Below are 21,782 nucleotides of genomic sequence, written 5' to 3'. Positions count from 1 at the left end.
AGCCTGGAGCCTGCTTCATATTCTGTGTCTCCCTCTCTCTGACCCTCCCCTGTTCATGCTCTGTCTCTCCCTGTCTCAGAAATAAATAAACGTTAAAAAATTTTCTAAAAAATAAATAAAATTTACATCCAAATTAGTTAGCATATAGCGAAGCAATGATTTCAGGAGTAGATTCCTTAATGCCCTTTACCCATTTAGCCCATCCCTCCCTCCCACAAGCCCTCCAGTAACCCTCTGTTTGTTCTCCATATTTAAGAGTCTCTTATGTTTTGTCCCCCTCCCTGTTTTTATATTATTTTTGTTTCCCTTCCCTTATGTCCATCTGTTTTGTCTCTTAAAGTCCTCATATGAGTGAAATCATATGATTTTTGTCTTTCTCTGACTGATTTCACTTAGCATAATACCCTCCAGTTCCATCCACGTAGTTGCAAATGGCAAGATTTCATTCTTTTTGATTGCTGAGTAATACTCCATTGCATATATATACCACATCTTCTTTATCCATTCATCCATTGGTGGACAGTTGAGCTCTTTGCATACTTTGGCTATTGTTGATAGTGCTGCTATAAACATGGGGGCGCATGTGTCCCTTCGAAACAGCACACCTGTATCCCCTGGATAAATGCCCAGTAGTGCAATTGCTGGGTCATAAAAAACTGAGTCATAGTCATAAAAAAAAAACTATTTTTAGTTTTTTGAGGAACCTCCATACTGTTTTCCAGAGTGGATGCACCAGCTTGCATTCCCATAGACTAATGCTTTTAAAGTGTTGAAAACATTTAAGTAGCAATAAATTAAAATTGTCCCAAAAGCTAAGGCACTAATAAAGCCCTTATAATAGTTTCTCTTTTCTCTACACAGTTCTTTCTAGATGCAGAAAGAAATTTCACAAGATTGCCATCATTAAGCATGTATCAGAGAAGGATGAAGTTCTTTGCAGTTGTGAAAATCATGCATATTTGTATATAAGGAGAGGATTCTTAATTTTCATAAGACGTTCAAATGGGGCCATCATATCCATAAAAGTTTGAGAGAATTGTATTAGTTTTTAATTCTGACATTTTTGCAAAAATTATGCTATATTACAATGTTTTTCTGTGCACCTACAGAATCTTCTAAGTATTTTTAAGTGTGTCTGTGTTACTCTGCACTGCCTTCTTCTCAACGTGGACTGCATGTTCTTTATGTATTGTAGGTGGTGCTTTATGTGTTACAGGGAGCACAGCAAGCATGTGTTCCCTTGTTAGAAGCCCCTGGGGGCAAAGAACGGGGATTAAGTTCATTGGACTCATATCATGGATGAAAAGGATCTTCGCTGTTTTTCAGCCAGGGTCTGACAGCTCTCAACAAAACTAAGTCTCTAGGTCTTTTCTGTGTGCAGGGAGCATTCTGGGACAAAAAGGTCCTCACCTTAAGTAGGAAGCAGGAAAACAGAAATTCTCAACTGTGTGATAATTTTCACGGAGAGTTTGTTGGGGCTCAAGTGCCCTGAGAAAGTAATTATCAGTGGCAGAGCCTTGTTCTGCCCTTTTCCTTCCCTGGTAGTGCACTCTACCCACTCAAGAGAGGGAGTTATTTGATCTGCCTCCACAACCTCTAGAAAGAAGTAGGAGTAGCAAGGGTGCCAGCAGGGGGTCCAGGGACCAAAGGGTAAAGATAGGCAGGCTTCCTCTTCACTCTTTGGCCTCCTCTTCTGACTTATTCCTAGTGTCCTCACCACATCCCCCACCACACCACACCCATCTTTCATTCACCCATGGCCCCACCTTACTAAGTACGACTTAAAGAAGAAATCTAGAGGGTGCCTAGATGGCTCAGTTGGCTGAGCATCCAACTCTTGATTTTGGCTCAGGTCATGATCCCAGGGTCATGGGATCTAGCCCCACGTCAGGCTCCACACACAGCCCCTCTCTCTGCTCCTCTCTCCCACTCTCATGCGCTTTCTCCCTAAAAAAAATTAAAATAAATAAATAAGCAATCTAGGAAATGTGCATTCATTTAAAGAACTCAAGTGCCAAAGGACTGAGGCTCTCATCCTGGAAAGGCAGGAAACAGAGGAGATAGGCAGCTACCAGTTTTCCTGCCTTGTTGGGATATTACTGAATTTGGTGGGTTTAGGGTTCTGGGACACAGGGCCCCAAGCCCCCTTCCCTGTCACCCCAGGTGCCCATTTCTGCTGCCAGCACTGACTCAGCAGCTGTGCAGGACAGCGTTGGCTTGGACTATTCTCTTCCCCCCACATCACCGGCAGTTGGTGGGCAAGCTTCCTGGGCAGCCACAGGTGACGAAACCTGTCACACCAGCAGGAGTACGGGACTGTTCTTGAGCCCCCACCCCCAGACTTCCTTCCTCTCTTGGGGGGTACAAGTCTGGCAAGTGAGAGCGGCAGCGGCATCTGACTGGGGCAGTCTTCCCAAGAAGATGCAGCTGCTCCTGTTCCTGATGGCCTTTCTCCTACCCCCCGGGGCTGGGGCAGGTAAGTGACCACCCCCAACCTCAGGCCCGACCCCTCTCACAGACCCTGGAGCCAGACTGCCTAGACCCTTCCTAACTCTGTACCATTGGGCAAGTTATTTGAATTCACAGTTCCTCAGATTCCTCATCTATAAACTAGGACGAATACCAGTGTGTACCTCCTAGAGTTCAATGAGAGTTAGGTTAGTTGGTGTACATGAAACCCTTGGACTTGCTGCCAGCACAAAGGACACGTGATATACATGTGCTCTCTAGATTCATTCTGCAGTCCGTGTGTCCGAGCCTAGGAAATAAGGATGCAGCAATAACAATACCATCAGCTCACGTCTAGAATCTGAAAAACCAGTCCCCTGCTGCTCATGCACTGACCTTGAGGAGGCCTCAGAGGGACCTGGGAAGCTCCCTGAGGAAGAAAGTACCAGGGAACTTCGGAAGAGGCCACCCCAGAGGGCTCCAGATTTGCCACCCAGCAGCAGACCACCTCTCCTCATGGTGGGAGCCTGAATCTGACCCTGCCTGGAACCAGAGCTATCCTCCGGGGAGCTGGGAGGGAGCTCAGGTCTGGGATGGGGAGCCAGCAGTGGTTCCTGCCAAACCCGGGAGTCCTCCCCCAATGTGTGGTGCCCTGCAAACCCAATTCTCACCCGCAACTCCTCCACTCCCTCATGTCTCCCGCCTCCTCACCTGCCAGCCTTTCTGGAGCCACCACCCTGATGCCCACACCACGGGGTCAGCAAGCACAGAGATAAGTGCGCAATGCTTCCTTCCAGGGGAGATCATCGGAGGCCAAGAGGCCAGGCCTCATTCCCGCCCCTACATGGCTTTTCTTATAATCCAGACTCCAGTGGGGTACAGCACCTGCGGGGGTTTCCTGGTGAGAGAAGACTTTGTGCTGACAGCAGCTCACTGCTGGGGAAGGTGAGCAGCTCGTGTGCCAGTACCGCAGACCCAGGAGAGCCCCTGACCAGCCATGTGAAAGCAAGCTTCCAGCAACGAAGGGGAAAAAGAGATGAGTGGGATTTGGGGGTGGAGAACGGGCCAGGGTGAATGAAGAGAAAAGGAGGACATGATCAAAAAGAGTAGGAGGAGGAGATGAAAGCACACAGTAGGGCTCAAAATAGGAGTTCAAGCTATTTCTCAACTTATTCCAGGGGAAGCAAGGCTCAGTCACTGCGTCCCCCACCACCCTCAGCTCAGGGCTGAGGAGAAGCACAGAGGACTCGGCCCCTGAAACCCTCCTGTCCCCTCAGTGCCCTCGGCTGCAGTCTTGCCACCCTGGGCCATCCACCTGGCCTGCAGAGCCTGCGGGCTGAGCTCCTGAGGCTCACGCCTACCCCTAGGCCACCTCTCCTTTGCAGTCCTATCACCGTCATCCTGGGGGCCCACAACATCAGGAGGGAGGAAAGAACCCAGCAGCACAGGTCTGTGCTCAGAGCCATCCGCCACCCTGAATACAATCAACAGAGCAACGTGAATGACATCATGTTACTGCAGGTACGGCCCACCCGACCCTCCAGTTCTCCTGCTGAGCCAGTCCACTCCCAGTGCAGGGGGGCCTGGCCATCCTGGGAGGCCGAGGAGGGAGGCTCTGCAGGGGCAGAGCCGCAGGGTGGGGACGGTGTGCTGCACACACCGCCCCTGAGTGCCCCCTCCCCTTCTCCTGCCAGCTGGAAAACAGAATCCAACAGAGTGAAGCTGTGAGGACAGTGTCTCTGCCTCAGGCACAGGCCAGACTGAGACCTGGGGCCGTGTGCACCGTGGCAGGCTGGGGCCTGGTGAGCCTGAGCAGGAGTACAGACAGACTCCATGAGGTGCAGCTAACCGTGCAGAGGGATAGCAGGTGCCGCGATCGCTTCAGTTTCTACACCGGCCAAACACAAATTTGTGTGGGAAACCCAAGTTCGAGGAAGTCCGCCTTCCTGGTAAGGCCATGGGCATCTGCCAATACTGCCTGACAGGCTGGCCAGTCGAAACAGGCTATTCCCCACGGCGTCAGTCTGGAGGGGTCAGAGTAGAGGGAGGTAGGGTCTTTTCCCATCAATCTGGTCTCTAGGGTAACGGGAGGAGCACTGGGCACACAACATATACGTGTGCAGTGTTTTCCTGGAGAAGGCAAAGGCACCTTGACTTGGGTTGAGCTAGAGACAGTAACTCTAGCCAGGCCTGAAGCCCAACCATGGAAAGACCGGAAGGCTGACTTCCATACTTCCACCGCCCTTCCATCCTCCCCCCACTCGCCCCTGCTTTCTCTGAGAGCCAGGCCTTAGGGCAGCAGGAGCCCAGAGGCCTGGTTTAAGGTCTTTTCCTCTCCTTGTCCACAGGGGGACTCCGGAGGCCCCCTGATATGTAACAATGTGGCCGAGGGGATTGTCTCCTATGGAGACAGGAGGGGGATTCCTCCCGCAGTCTTCACCAGGGTGTCCAGCTTCGTGAACTGGATAACCAGAACAATGGAACGCTTCAAGCAGCAGAACCAGACCTGGACGCCTCTGTGACTGATTCTGCTCTGGGGCGGCTCCAGAGGGGGTGGCCAGAACCTTAATAAATGTCCATGTCTAGAGTGGAATTAACTGACTTTTCATGGGTTCATTAAACATCATTCGGTACACAACAAGCACATGCCAGGACAGAGTCTGGGCTCCTCCAGGAAAATGGGGTTCTTCCCCAGGACAAATTAACCCCTCCCACACCACTCTGGAGATCAGGATGAGCTACTTCCTTCCTCCCGGCCATCCATTCCCTCATTTCTCCTCCCCCCACCACCTGGGAGAAGGGTGGAAAGACATATCTTTTCTCAGGGCAAAGCTCTCTACTCTTCACCATACCAGAGATTCCCCTACTAGGTATTAAAGTAGACTCTAAAACTGTATGCCAGTGCTATGTGTAGGGCAGGGAGACAAAAGGGACAGAATTGAAATTCAATACAAAGCTTGATTTAATTCATGATAAAGGTGGCATCTCAAATCACTGAGAAACAATGAATTTTCAATAGATGGTATTGGAACAACGAGATAGTAGTCATTTGGGGGAAAAAAGATAAAACTGGACCTACTCCTTGCACTGTAAGCCACAATAAACCTCAAATGAATCAAATATCTAAAAGCAAAAAAATGAAACCATACAAGTACTTGAAGGAAGAAAAAAATAAAGATTTGCTTGCTTAAAAATAGCGACCAAACACTCACGTTCACAGCACCGTTATTCACGATGGCCAAGAAGTGGAAGCAATCCAAGGGCCTATGGACAGCCAACATTCTTCTCTTAAACCCTTAGGCTACAACCAAACCCCACTGAATTACATACCACTGTTCTCATCTTTTTTTTTTTTTAAATCTCTTTCTTTTCTTAATGTTTATTTCGAGAGAGAGAGTGCACTCATGCATGCATGCAAGTCGGGGAGGGGCAGAGAGAGAGGGAGAAAGAGAATCCTAAGCAAGCTATGCGCTGTCAGCACAGAGCCCCACTCGGGGCTCCATCCCATGAGCCAAATCGTGAGATCATGACCTGAGCCAAAATCAAGAGTCACTTAAGTGACTGAGCCACCTAGGCACTCTCATTTTCTTATGTTGATACTCCAACATTACACAAAACTCCACACAAAATGTTGACTAAAATAAGGACGTGTATCCTAAAAATTAGCCCATAACTGTGTATACCAATACTATATTCAAATAAAAGATTACTAAAAATTGCATAATTTAAACCATACTTTAAACACCTTCTTAAGATAACTGCACAGAATCAGCTGGAAGGGTTTTTTTTTTTTACATCCATCAAAATGCTAATTACTCCTTGCAGTGTGACATTTACCATCTGACTTCTTGCAGTTTCCATCATCTTAAATGGAATAGTCACTGAACTCATGTTTTATCAAGTCTAACTGGCTATATACAAAAATACTTTGAAGTAAATTTAATCATTATCATATGGCTATTTTTTATCAGAAAGTCATTTGCCTATAATATTCAGTGTAAGCCATTTATCAACCAAATTGTAATCAACATCACATCTTTGACAATACACAGGCACTCTCTATATTTGTTATCATCTATCCATAGGGATTATCTATTATTTGCATGTTCTGGGGGATAACAGTCTCATTATTAAGTGTTTGCATTGGCAAACAGAAAGAGTACTTGCTGGTGGGGAAAAGGGAAGGCAGAGCGACGAATGAGTCCATTTAGCCCTGCCTCTCCGTGACATTTACTCAGAGCCCAAGAGCACCACTCTGGACTCAGTGCCCAGGAAACACCAGGGCCGACCCATCTCACCTCCATGTCTTTCTCTGCCAGTCAGCACTTCCAAGGCATCTCTCTCTCTCCCGCTGCCCTGCTGGGAAGATTGCCACAGACCTCACAGTGTTCACCTCCAGAGGACAATTCTGATCATGAGCATCTTAGAAGCCAAGCCTATCCCCACCCCTCCACAGGTCTGCACTCTTCCCTATTAAGTAAACCGCAGCAGCAAAACTTCGGGAAGCAAGTCTTTTGCACACAGAAAACTAGTGCAAAAGGACTCGGTTTCTCCCACTTTCTTTCTCCAGGTGCAAACTCTGTATTACATGCCCTCCTGACTTGACTGAAAAGCCACAAAACAACCATGACAAGCTCGTACACAGAAACCCAACTGGGAACTTCTCCCAAACCAATAGCTACAGCAGACTTCCTATCTACAGAGACTTGGTGCCTCCACTCACCCCCCCCCACCTTCCCCCCGACCCCCAAGGCAGAGCATCAGAGTCAGGAGAAACTAGACACTGGCAGTTAATCATAGCTATAGCAGAGCTACAGAGGTGAGGGGTGGTGACCTTGATAATGGTGTCTGAGGAAAAGAGGGGAAAGGTGGGTGCTCCAAGGGCAAGTTGGACAGGTACGGAAAGTTAGACATAGGATAGGGATATTGAGGGCTGGGGTTCTTAAAGGAGCGTGGCTCTGTCACCTCCACAGGACAGCCCTGACCTTGAGTCAACAGCGACAGAAGAAATGGGACCGGAATGCAAAGGACCTGGGAACCCCAGCCTTGACAGAAAGTGAAGTTTGCCTCCAGACTGTTGCTCCAAAAAAACAGGTGTGCTGAGAGGTAGGGGAAACTGAAGACGTGGCACTAGGGTCACCCCATCTCTGCCAACCCAAACCACGCCATTTGCACTTGCACTTCTGCCCTCCCAGGACAATGTGTTCTGCACCCTTCACTGTCAACATGGTCTTAGGAGAAACATGTTGCCCCCTGCAAAAAGGCACAGAAAGTCAAAATTTACCCAAGTATATTTCTCCCAGTACTAGGGAGACTAATTTTTAGAGTGCTACCTGGGGAGTTAGGCAAAATAGACAACAAAAAGTAAAACATAATAATATAATATGTAATAAATAATTATACACATCTAAGTTATTTAAGATTGAGTGTTTCCATAGGTGTTTCAAAAATTTATTTCATTCTTATTTAATTCTCTCTTATGTGCTATTTTTAAACTAATCAACAATAGATTATTGACTATGGCCACTAGTAACTAACTGTAAGACTAATGAAACATTAATATGTATGGTAAAGTATGCTATTTTGTGTTTCTGTCACTTGAACAGCATTTTTTTTCATCTTTTCTTAGAGTTACACTTCGTTGTATCTTATTGTGTTGCTTTAATATACAAAAAAAAGTATATCATTATGTATATCAATATTCTAAAGGAAAAAATAAATACATAAGGATTAGGTAGACAATGCCTACATATGATTAAAATAGCAGCGCTGTGTTATCTCTGTCTTATGATAGAGTAGAATCTCACCATTTTTCTTGTTTCCTTTTACAATGATACTAGATGATCTAACTGTCTGCCTCTTGAGAACATCCTTCCTTCTTTTGGTAAAAACAGAGTGAATTATATTCAAACATCATATACTTTGACCTGCAGTTCTGGCTGGTTCCTGGTCTCCTCAAGCTAAACAGCCTCTCAGCAGAAATGCTTGAGTGTGCAATACTGAGGATTTTACTTCTCACCAGCAACAGGCAATTTGATTTGCAGGAGTTAGTTCCCAGCTCTCCAAAACTGTGTCTCCATTGGGCCTGCAGGACTGCTCTGGTGGACAAGCCATTAGTCAGAATCCATCCTGTCACATGGTTTTCAAATTGGGGCACCGCCTGAAAGGGGAGGAGAACGAAGGGACCAGCCCTCACCCCATACCACCCCATCAGAACAGCTCATCAATTTTAAATACTTAGCACAGGTCCAAATTTTACTTAAGGAAAATATTCATGGCTTAAGAAAGTCACAATTTTGAAGGACACTGATAGACACTAACCAGCTCCATTAAAAGAGAAGGCCCGGAAAGGAAAGCGACCAGCACGGCCCTGGGGTAGTTCTTCTCAGGCACAACACTGGACCCTGGTCTCCCAACTCCCAGCCAGTTCTGCCAATGAAAAGATATTGTTCCTCACACTTTCTCCTCTCCCAGGCCCTTGGCCACATGGCCGTGGGCCTGCCACTCTCATGTCTGTATTTTGAGGCCAAGTGGACCCATCCTGTCTCTCCCTTCTCCGAAATGAAACCTGCCTCCCTGTGGCTTCCCACAATCCGTACAGCTCTGTCAAGTGACAGTGTTTGACTAACCTGAGTATCTTCTGGAATCCCTGTATTAGTGTGACTTACCAAGCTACTTAACCCTCTGTGAGAGTTAGGGGCCAAGAATGAAAACAAGAAGTTACTTTATATGTTCCACCTTCCAAGTGATGACCTATCCAACAGATACAAAAGCAGCATCAACATTATGTCCAATCTGAGATAAGATTTCAGAGGTCTTCTCTTATCTGTATGAAGTTATAAATGAACAAAGAAGTCATTGGCAGTATCAGGTTGATTGTATTCTATCCAAAAGCTGACAGCCCTCTGGGAATGCAAGCTGGTACAACCACTCTGGAAAACAGTATGGAGGTTCCTCAAAAAACTAAAAACAGAACTACCCTATGACCCAGCAATTGCACTACTAAGTATTTATCCAAGGAACAGGTGTGCTGTTTCAAAGGGACACATACACCCCAATGTTTATTGCAGCACTATCAACAATAGCCAAAGTATGGAAAGAGCCCAAATGTCCATCGATGGAGGAATGACTAAAGAAGATGCAGTATATATATACAATGGAGTATTACTTGGCAATCAAAAAGAATGAAATCTTGCCATTTACAACTACGTGGATGGAACTGGAGAGTATTATGCTAAGTGAAATTAGTCAGGGAAAGACAAATATCATATGACTTCACTCATATGAGGACTTTAAGAGACAAAGTAGATGAACATAAGGGAAGGGAAACAAAAATAATACAAAAACAGGGAGGGGGACAAAGCATAAGAGACTCATAAATATGGAGAACAAACAGAGGGTTACTAGAGGGGTTGTGGGAGGGGGGATGGGCTAAATGGGTAAGGGGCATTAAGGAATCTACTCCCGAAATCATTGTTGCACTATATGCTAACTAACTTGGATGTAAATTTAAAAAAATAAAATTAAAAAAAAAAAAGCTGATAGCTCTCAAGCCCCTGTGTACAGAGAACTGCAGAGCAATGACACTATCATTGTTGATAACACTATCAACAGCCTAGAAATGTGGTTCCTGCAACAACCTCACCACAGAAAAGATCTTTCTGTGTGAGGGGAAGGGCAATATAGTGAAAGCTCATAGCCTGAGAATCAGAACCAGGAGAAAATTGGTGGTCACTGAGCCAGCCCCTTTTTCTACTTCACCTCAAGGACTGAAAAGCCTAGAAAAAGAAAACCTCTTAACAGACCCATTCAGCCTTTCAAGAAGTTACTTCTACTCCTGTTTATCTTGGCTGATCTCCTACCCTCCAGGAGGTAAGGGACCATTCTGTTAAAAAGAAAACCACAGGCCCCAAATGGCTTCACTTAGATCCAGTCCCCAAACCAGGGCTTGATACCTAATCTAACTGCAGTTTCAATCTCCCTCAGAAATGTTGTCTAAACCTGTCAGTCAGGAATTTTTCCATTGAGTCTGCCTTGTGGGCCCTCTCCAGGCCCCTAAGGAAGATGAGGTAATCTGTTTTTTCCCTAAGGAAAAGCCACCTTGCCTGAAACAAATCATTTCCTTCTGCTTTCTTGCCCCATCCTCCTATAAAAACCCTCCATTTTGTGCATCTCTTCGGAGCGACCCTCTGTTTTCTAGATGCGATGCTGCCTGACTCATAAATCATTTAATAAAGCCAATTAGATCCTTAAAATTTTCTCAGCTGAATGTTTGTTATGTAACAATCCCTAGACTCAGAGGCCTGGCTTATGCCAGCAGTGACACTTCCCCAGCATCCCAGTGAGGTTATTACTATGATTCTTTCTTGCCTCACTCCCATAAATTTTCTGAGCCCCAGGTCTGTCATTGGATATACAACGTACAGAAATTACAGAACAGAAAACTGCTTCCAAAGAGACATAATGTGTCCTCTCCCCTAGATGGGTCATACCCTGTCACCCAAAAAGTGACATTACTAGGACGCCACAGGATCCTGGCAGCAGAGGAAAGCTGAAAATGAGGGCTGGAACTTCTCATTCTCCAAAGCTGAAAGTGGTTATCTATCCCAGGAGCTATTGTCAGAAAGTCCCCAAATTACACACACACCCCAATGTTTATAGCAGTACTATTGACAATAGCCAAAGTATGGAAATAACCCAAATGTCCATCAACTGATGAATAGATCAAGAATATGTGGTATATATATACAATGGAATATTGGTTATCAAAAAGAATGGAATCTTGCCATTTGCCACTACATGGATGGAATTAGAGAGTATTATGCTAAGCAAAATAAGTCAGTTGGAGAAAGACAAATATATGATTTCAGTCCTTTGTGGAATTTAAGAATAAAATAGATGAACATAGGGGAAGGGAAAGAAAAATAAGATAAAAACAGAGAGGGAGACAAATCATAAGAGACTCTTAAATACAGAGAGCAAACTGAGAGTTGCTGGGGGGGTGTTGGGTACGGGGATGGCTCAAATGGGCAATGGGCATGAAGGAGGGCACTTATTGGGATGAGCGCTAGGTGTTATCTGTAAGTGATGAATCACTAAATTCGATTCCTGAAATCATTATTACACTCTATGTTAACTAATTTGGATTTAAATTTTATAAATAAATAAATAACACAAAAAGAAAAAGAAAAGGAAGTCCCCAAATTAAAAACAAGTAACCTGAAAAAGCATCATAAAATCTTAGAAAATACAAAACTGTTTTTGATAATATGAAAGTGATCAAATTAGACATGATTTCAATATGAGGCCACAAAACCCCAGGTCTAAAGGCACTTATCTGGCAACATCCAATCCAACTTGACACAATCAGCTAGCACCTAAAGTTAAGAATGTAAGGAGCTTGGAAGTTGACAGACCATCCAAACAACAAGTAAAAAGCTGACAGACTACACAATCAGCAAACCCTTCTTGGGGTCATAAGAGGTGGCGGGGAGAGGGCAAACCACTACCCCTATGATTTGGAAAAACTGACAGGCAAATACAGGGAGCCACAGCTCAATGGAGTCGAGATTCCCGGAGCAAGAAACACTGTGGGAACCAGTGCTGGTGCAGAAAAACCTGAGCTGTAATTGACAGACTGCTGGAGGCTCAGTGTGGACAAGCCTGAGAGTTAAGAAACTGCAGGACGACCTGGCCACAGAGGGACCCCACACTTTGGTGAGATTTACCTCCTAGTGCTCAATCAGATTTTCACAGTAAATACTGGAGGAAAATCCCCTCGTGCTCCTGGCAGGGAAAGAAGGAAAATGAGCCATTCTGAAAGAAAACAGAAGACTCTGTTCTTCTTAAAAAGCCTTGCCCTCAGGAGAAACCAGTTTTCCTAAGCCTAACCTGCTGGGGTACTGTCAGACCTAACTGACCCAGGAGAAAGGAAATGCCCAACTCCAGCCCCCCTAGCTATCCTGTCCCCCCCAGGGAGACACGTGAAATTCACAGTCCAGAGGCACAGTCTCACTAAAAGACTGAGACGGAATCAAAGGACTACAGAATGCTTCCCGTCTCCCCACATCTTACTGCCACATAATTAAAGGCCTATTTATAGCAGTTCCTTTTACCATCATGTCTAGTTATCAAGAGAAAAATGACAAGGCATACCAAAAAGCAAAAAATAAAATTTTAAGAGAGAGAGCAAGCATCAAAGCCATATATGGCAGGGATATTGGAATTATCAGAGCAAGAATTTAAACAACTATGGTTAATTTGCCAAGAGCTCTATGGAGAAGAAGGCAGGGGGCACAAGAACAGATGGGCAATGTAAGCAGAGAGGTGAAAATGCCAAGAAAGAACCAAAAAGAAAGGCTAGAGATCAAAAACGCTTTTCAGAAATGAAGAATGTCTTTGATGAGCTTATTTGTAAATTGAAACTGGATGACTTTTATTCGTAGATTGAAACTGGGGAAAGAATCTCAGTGCTTAAGCATATCTCAACAGAAACATCCAGAACTGAAAAACAAAGAGAACAAACACTGAAAAACAAACAAACAAACAGAACATCCAAGGACTGTGAGACAACTACAAAATATGTAACATGCATAATGAGAATGCCAGAAAAGGAAAAAAGAGAAAGGAACAGAAGACATATTTGAAATAATAATGACTGAGAATTTCCCACAAATTTCATGTCACCAAACCAAACGTCCAGGAAGCTCAGAGAACACGGAGCAGGATAACTGCCCCAAAAAACTACACCAAAGCATCTCATCTTCAAACTACAGAAAATCAAAGATTAAGGGGAAAAATCCCTTAAAAATCCAGAGGAAAGAAACACCTAACCTATAGAGGAACAAAGATGAGAATTACATCCAACTTCTCAGAAACCATGCAGGCTGGCAAGTGGTATCTTTCAAATAGGCCCATTTCATCTAGATTATCAAGTTTGTGGGCAAAGAACTGTTTATAGTATTCCTTGATTATCCTTGCAATGTCCATGGTGTCTGTAGTGAGATCCTATATATATATACTTAATACATAAATGTTACATATGTATGTGATATATATATGACATGTGTAAGTGGACATAATAGAATATTATATATATTATGGAATGTAAGTTTATACATAAGCGAAATAAATGACAGTAATGATACAGGGATGGGAGGGAGGAATTAGGATTATTTTGTTATTATAAGGGAGGCACACTACCTGTGAAATGGTACGGTATTATTTGCAAGAGGACTTGGGATTGGTTGTAAATATATTGCAAACTGTAGGTCAACCACTACAAAAAGCAAAGAAGAAAGAAAGAAAACAGTAACAAATATGGTAGATCAATAATCATTTTGAATGTCAGTGGTCAAAATGCACCAATTAAAATACAGAAATTGGGGCGCCTGGGTGGCTCAGTCGGTTAGGCGTCCGACTTCGGCTCAGGTCATGATCTCACGGGCCGTGAGTTCAAGCCCCGCGTCATGCTCTGTGCTGACTGCTCAGAGCCTGGAGCCTGTTTCCGATTCTGTGTCTCCCTCTCTCTCTGACCCACCCCCATTCATGCTCTGTCTCTCTCTGTCTCAAAAATAAATAAACGTTAAAAAAAATTAAAATACAGAAATTGTCAGAGTCTATCAAAAAAGAAGACTCAACTATATGTTGTTTACAAACCCATTTTACACTTAAAAGCACATATAGATTAAAAGTAAATGGATAGAGAAAAATAATATACTATGGTAACACTAATCAAAAGAAAACAGGGAAAGGCGCCTGGGTGGCTCAGTTGGTGGATTAGCTCAGGTCATGATCTCACAGCTCATGGGTTTGAGCCCCACGTTGGGCTCTGTGCTGACAGCTCGGAGCCTGGAGTCTATTTTGGATTCTGTGTCTCCCTCTCTTTCTCTGCCTCTCCATGGCTCTCACCGTCTCTCAAAAGTAAATAAGCATTAAAAAAAATTTTTTTAAGAAAGCAGGGATAGCTATATTTCACCAGACCAGACTTCAAAGCATGGAAAGTTATCAGGGATAAAGAAGGGCACTCTACATAATGATAAAGGGGCTAATTCTCCACGAAGATATAACAATTCTAAAGATGCATTTGCTTAACCACAGGAGCATCACACTATTTGAAGCAAAAACTATAGAACTGAAAAAAGAAACAGATGAATCCACTATCATAACTGGAGACTTCCAACACCTCTGTCTCAGAGGTGGACAGATCCAGGGGTAGAAAATCAGTAAGCACATAGTTGAACTCAACAATACCATCAATCAACTTGATACAAGGGACATCTCTAGACTCTTATCCAACAGCAGCAGAATATGTATTCTTCTCATGATCACATGGAACATTCACCAAGATAAACCACATTCTGGGCCATAAAACACACCTTAACAAATTTAAAAGAATGGAAATCAGGGCGCCTGGGTGGCTCAGTCAGTAAAGTGTCTGACTCTTAATTTCAGCTCTGGTCATGATCTCACATAATTGGGCTCTTCACTGACATTGCAGATCCTGCTTGGGATTCTCTCTCTCACTCTCTCTCTCTGCCCCTCTCCTCCGCATGCATGCTGGCTCTCTCTCTCAAAATAAACAAACTTTTAAAATATACATATCCTGGGGCGCCTGGGTGACTCAGTCGGTTGGGCATCTGACCTCAGCTCAGGTCATGATCTCATGGCTTGCGAGTTCGAGCTCTGAGTCAGGCTCTGTGCTGACAGCCTGGAGCCTGGACCCTGCTTTGGATTGTATCTCCCTCTCTCTCTCTGCCCCTCCCCCACTCACACTGTGTCTTTCTCTCCTTTAAAAATAAATAAACATAAAAAAATTTTTTTAATATACATACCCTTTAAAAAAAAAATAAAATCATGGGAATCATACAATGTTTGCTCTTGCACCACAATGGAATTTAACTAAAAATGAATAACACAGAGATAACTAGAAAATCATAAAGTACATGGAGATTAAACTTCTGGAGCACCTGGGTGGCTCTGTCAGTTAAGCAGCCGACTTCAGCCCAGGTCATAATCTCACAGTTCAGGGATTCGAGTCCCACATCGGCTCTGTGCTGACAGCTCAGAACCTTGAGCCTGCTTCAGATTTTGTGTCTCCTTCTCTCTCTGCCCCTCTTCCACTCACTCTGTCTCTCTCAAAAATAAACATTTAAAAAAAAAACTTCTAAAGAGCATATAGTCAAAAAAGAAATCTCAAAAAAATTTTTAAAATATTTTGAACTAAATGAAAACATGACTTATCTAGAATTAGTGAGATGTTGGGGTGTCTGGGTGGCTCAGTCAGTTAGATGTCCGACTTCGGCTCAGGTTATGATCTCGCAGTTTGTGAGTTCGAGCCCCATGTCAGGCTCTGTGCTGACAGCTCAGATCCTGGAGCCTGCTTTGGATTCTGTGTCTCCCTCTCTCTCTGCCTTCCCCACTCACGCTCTGTCTCTCTTTCTTCAAAAATAAATAAACATTAAAAAATTTTTTTAATTAGTGAGATGTAGCAAAAGCAATGCTTACAGGAAATTTATAGCAGTCAATGCCTATATTATTAGAAAAGAAGAAATCTCTAAAATCAACCAAATTAATGCAAAGTAAACAGAAGAAAAGAAATAATAAGAATTAGAGCAAAAATCAATGAAATTGAAAACAGGAAATCAATACAGAAAATCAGTTAAACCAAAGTCTGACTCTTTGAAAAGATTAATAAAATCGATTAGCCTCTAGCTAACTAAGAAAAAAAGAGAGAGAGGACATAGGTCATGAAAACCAGAAATAAAAGAGGGACATCACTACAAATCACATGGACATTAAAACAATAATCAAGGAATTCTTTGAATAACGCTGTGCCCACAAATTTGACAACCTAGATGAAATGGAACAATTTTTGAAAGACATAATATGCCAAACCCCACCCAAGAAGAAACAGACAATCTGAATGGGTCTATATCTAGTAAAGAGATTACCAATAAGTTAATAGCCTTCTGAAACAGAAAGCACCAGGCCCAGATGGATTCACTAGTAAATTCTACCAAGCATTTAAGGAAGAAATTATGCCAATTCTCTGTAATCTCTTTCAGAAGATAGAAGTACAGGGATTACTTCCTAACTCATTCTTTGGAGCCAGCTATACCTAAATACCAAAACCAGACAAAGACATTACAAGAAAAGAAACTACAGACCAATTAACTCTCATGAACATAGATGCAAAAATCCTCAATAAAACATGATCAAATCAGATCCAATAATGTTTTTTAAAGAATTATACACCCCAAATGAGTGGGGTTCACCTCAGGTGTTCAAGGCTGGTTCAACATTTGAAAGTCGATTAATGTAATCCATCACATCAACAAGCTGAAAAATAAAACTCACATGACCATATCAATAGATATAGAAAAACATCTGACAAAATCTAACACCAATTTATGATAAAAACTTACCGTAAACTAGATACACAGGGGAACTTCTTCAACTTGATAAAGAATATCTACAAAAAACCTGCAGCTATTATCATACTTAGTGGTGAAAAACGAGAAAGTTTCCAATTAAGATCAGCTACAAGGCAAGGATGTCCCCTCTCACCACTTCTTTTCAACATCATACTGGAAGTTCTAACTAATGAAATAAGAAAGGGTGGGAAGGAGGTAAATGGATTGGGAAGAAAGAATAAAGTCTATATTTACAGAGGAGATAATTATCTATGTAGAAAATCTAAAGGAACTGACAAAAACACAGCCGGAACTAATAAACGATTATAACAAGGTTGCAGGGTGCAAGATTAATAAACACAAATCAATCACTTTTCTATATACTAGCAATGAACAAGTGGAATTCAAAATTAAAAACACAATATTATTTACATTATTGGCACCAAAAAAAATGGAATACTTAAGTATAAACTTAACAAAATGTGTGCAAGATCTATATAAGGAAAACAACAAAACTCTGATGAGTGATGTCACAGAAAAACTAAATAAATGAAGAGGTATTCCATGATCATGGATAGAAAGACTCAAAACTGTCAAGGTTTCAGTTCCTTCGCTCATTAGTCCTAAACATACATTCTATTGGCACTAGAACAGAAGGTTGTTTGTGTAATTTATCATCTTGTTCCATGGCTTTTAAACAGGAAGAGAATGGTAATGAATGAAATAATCTCAGGTCCCAGTCCCTCACTTCTGATTCAATCAGAAGAGCCTATCTCTAGCTCTTTCAGGTAGAGGCATAGGTATAAAATTTTCTTTGATAAAAGATATACCTGGCATTATAAAATTAATAATTTTGAAACCCACTGATGTATAACAACTTCCTCCTTTGAAATATGAAGAAACTGAGGCACAGAAAGGGAAGTAACCACATGGGGCCATTCAGAGAGCTGTCCCCAGATGGGAACCTTGGTGTCCCAACTGCCAGGCCAGTACTCTCCAAGACGCAACCATTTCAGCAGCAAGAGAGCTTCAGTTCGTGTAGCCACCTCCTTCCTCACCAGCCTGCATCCCAACCTCCCCCATCTTGCTACTCAGACAACAACCTGGACAGAAAGTACATGGAATTCAACCTCTTCCCTTTTCCACCATACATATGAAAGCATAGGTCCAAACAAAACACAAACCATATGACAGTCCATATAATGCTTCCAGTCAGCTGCCACACACACCTGCCCCATCCCAACCCAGGCAATTCCACTGTGTTCTGAGTTAAACACCCTCACTCTCAGTTCTTCATTTGCTCTGTGAGATAGCAGGGAGCCCATTCACCACACAAGACCCTCCCTGAAAACTCTCTCAGAGCCCAGGGCTGGGATGTTCCTAGGACCAAGTTCTCCTGAATTGTGTCTAGCTAATACTGAGACAATCTGACAGGAAAAGCAAAGAAATTCAATGGGAGAAGAAGCCCAGAGGGAAGCTTCCGTAAGCCTCAGGTCCAAGAGTGAGCCAAGGGACCCATCTTTGTAAAGCTCCTTAGGCAGTGACCTTTGAAGAAAGAGTAGATGAGGAGCACAGGCTTAGGGTTACACCCTTAAGACTTTTTTATGTTTCCTTTGGGGGAAAAAAAATGTGACTTCATTTATCAGCTTTCTGAAAAGTGATGGACAGGATAGAGAAAAGAATGCCACCATGCAAGTGAGAACTTGCCATGATCTTGATGAGACTCGTGATGAGAAAGTGATGAACTCAAGAAAACCAACATCCTTATCTGGTTTTCATTTCATTTTGTTACTCCCAGGATTTCCCCCAATTCAAGAAGCAGTCTGAAGAAAGATGGTCACTCCCACCCTGCAATTTGTTAAATGCAAATCATTACATATTTAGGACTTCCCCAGTCCCCACCAGGACCAGCACTAAAATTTCACACTAAAAAATGTCCAGACCTCACATTCCCACCCCCACCCCACCCCCAGCTACTCTGCCCAGGAGAAAATGCTTAAGGGGCATTTCATTTTCCTGCTGGGGGCTCAAAAGAAAAAGAGAGAGAGAGAGAGAGAGAGAGAGAGAGAGAGAGAGAGAAAAGGAAGAAAGAAGTTACTCCCCATCCCAACTCAACTTGGGCTGAGCAGACCTTTTTCCTGAGCCCTGGTATGCTCAGAGTCCCTGAAGGGTAAGACCTCTGCCTATTTCTTACATGTGTCGTCATCTGTCCACCTTCCCTAGCAGAGTCTGGGCACTCTTTTGGAATACCGTGGCCTGGTTTCTGAATCTTTGCTATGCCCCTACTGCCTTACCCTGACTTTCCCACCCTAATGCTGTTTCAGTTTCTTCCTATCTCCTAAGTTTGGCATCACTCCACATTTTGCAGACAATAAACATATTTTTAAATGATATTATAATTGTACATAATAAAACTCGATGATAACTAATTTGAAATTCTAGATTAGAAAATTCATGGATTCTTAGAAAAACATAACTCATCGAAACTGACACAAGAAACTTTGAAAATATGACTAGCCCAATGTCTGTTGAAGAGATAGAATCTGATTTGAAATCTTCCCCCAGAGGGGGTGCCTGGCTGGCTCAGTCCATAGAGCTCACAACTCTTGATCTTTGGGTTGTGAGTCTGAGCCCCAGGCTGGGTGTGGAGACTTCTTAAAATAAATAAATGAATAAAATCTCTTTTAAAAATAAAAACTAAATAAAAATAAAAATAAAATATCCTCCCAAAGAAAACTTCAGAAGTTAATATAGAAGACTATCTTCATGACCTCCAGATGGGTAAGAATTTTCTTAAATAAGGCACAAAAAAACACTAATCATAAGGAAAAATATCTTTAAAAAGCATTTTTGTTTATGAAAAGATGAGAGAGTGAAAAGGCAAACCGTAAAGTGGGAGAAAACCTTTGCAAGGCATATATTTGACAAAGGACTTACATCCAGGATATATAAAGCCACACAACTTCCACAAATCACTGAGATAAATACAGGCAATGTAATTTTTTTAAGATTTCATTTTTAAGTAATGTTTACACCCAACACAGGGCTCAAAATTCACAACCCCGAGATCAAGAGTCACACACTCCACTGACTAAGCCACCCTGGCACTCCTCAGCAACGTAATATTTTAAATGAGCAAAATCTCACACATTTTGCAAAATAATACCAAAGTGGCCCATAAGTATGTAAAAAATTTTGCAACAGTATTAGTCTTCAGAGAAGGCTAAAGACAAAAAAGATAAAAACTGCAATAAGATACTGATACATGGTGTTCACAGCAGCTCTATTGCCAATAGCAAAAACTCTGGAAATTCCAATATCCAGTAAAATGGGCATATAAATTGTAGAATAATCATAATAGAACATGAATCATCAATGAGAATGAAAGAAAAACCATTCCAAACAACCCACAAAGATGAGTCTTCAAAAACATGATGTTGAAAAAAGTAATAAAAAATAAAAACAATGTTGGGGCGCCTGGGTGGCTCAGTCAGTTAAGCGTCTGACTTCAGCTCAGGTCATGACCTCACAGTCTGTGAGTTCAAGCCCCACATCGGGCTCCGTGGTGACAGCTCGGAGCCTGGAGCCTGCTTCCGATTCTGTGTCTCCCTCTCTCTCTGCCCCTCCCCTGCTCACACTCTGTTTCTCTCTCTCTCAAAAATAAGTAAACATTAAAAAAAAATAAAAACAATGTTGAATAAAAGAAGCCACACACAAAAGAATACATACTGATTGATTCTAAATGTATAAAGTTTAAAAATAAATAGGCAAAATTAATCTATGGTGATGAAAGTCAGGATAGAGGTTACATTTAGGGAAAAGAAAGAGATTGGCAAGGGCAGAGAGGAGCTTCTGGGGTGCTGGCAATAGTCTATTTTCTGATCTAGGCTATAGTTTCATGAGTGTGCCACTTTATGATAGTTTATCGGGAGTATATATGCGTGTGTGTATATACATACATATGTATACATATATGTGTGTGTATATATATATGTAGATACATATATATATACATATATATATATATATATATATATATATTAAGTTTATTGATTTATTTTGGGGGCAGGGAGCAGAGAGAGAGAGAGAGAGAGAGAGAGAGAATCCCAAACAGGCTCCACGCTGTCAGCCCAGAGCCCGACGCGGGGCTCAGTCCCATGAACCGCATGAGATCATGACCTGAGCTGAAATCAAGAGTAGGACACTTAACCAACTGAGTCACTCAGGTGCCCCAGGAGTATGTTGTTGTTGTTGTTGTTGTTTTTAACTAAAACAGTTGACAATTTTATTTTCACATTTCACAATACAAATGAAAAATGGAAATTGCTTTTTTTTTCCCCCACTTCTCCCCTGCCAAAACTATTCTTTCTTTGACAGGAGAGGCGAGCAAATCTTCCTTATCATACTGTTAGAAAACACCCAGATTCACAGCACCATGATCTCCTGGTGAATACAATAGCTGTCCTCATTTCTTTTTCAGGTATTTTATTGTTAGTATTTAGAAATGTAACTGATTTATGTATGTTGATTTTATATCCTACAAATTTGCTGAATTCCTTGATTAGTTCCAATAGAGTTTTGGTTGAGACTTTAGGGTTTTCTACATATAAGGTCATATCACCTGCAAATATCAATTCTGCTTCTTCCTTTCTAATTTGGATGCCTTTTGTGTCTTTCTCTTGCCAAATTAATCTAGCAAGGACTTCCAGCACAAGATTTGTATACTTCGATACGTGTAATTCTTCAAAAAAAAATTTACTTAAAAAATATCTGAAGGAGTGCCTGGATGGCTCAGTTGGTTGATTTTGGTTGATTTTTCCTACTCCTGATTTTGGCACAGATGATGATTCCAGGGTCATGGGATGGACCCCAAGTCAGGCTCCACATTGACCATGAAGCCTGCTTACAATTCTCTCTATC

General features: G+C 42.5%; 1 protein-coding gene and 1 long non-coding RNA gene across 2 annotated transcripts in view; one reads left to right on the top strand and one right to left on the bottom strand.

Annotated features, from left to right (window-relative positions):
• The window catches only part of LOC128316004 (uncharacterized), an 85,907-nt gene that overhangs the window by 30,376 nt on the left and 33,749 nt on the right, over positions 1-21,782 (bottom strand). The gene's annotated exons all lie outside the window — the stretch shown is intronic.
• Positions 2,149-5,057, top strand: LOC106987851 (cathepsin G). Its single transcript, XM_015086164.3, has 5 exons — positions 2,149-2,476; positions 3,246-3,393; positions 3,834-3,969; positions 4,143-4,397; positions 4,797-5,057. The coding sequence occupies exons 1-5, from the start codon at positions 2,422-2,424 to the stop codon at positions 4,968-4,970; spliced, it is 768 nt and encodes a 255-aa protein (XP_014941650.1). The 5' UTR covers positions 2,149-2,421; the 3' UTR covers positions 4,971-5,057.

This window comes from Acinonyx jubatus, chromosome B3, assembly GCF_027475565.1.
Source record: "Acinonyx jubatus isolate Ajub_Pintada_27869175 chromosome B3, VMU_Ajub_asm_v1.0, whole genome shotgun sequence".
NCBI lineage: Eukaryota > Metazoa > Chordata > Mammalia > Carnivora > Felidae > Acinonyx > Acinonyx jubatus.
This window is presented reverse-complemented; position numbering and strand designations above follow the sequence as displayed.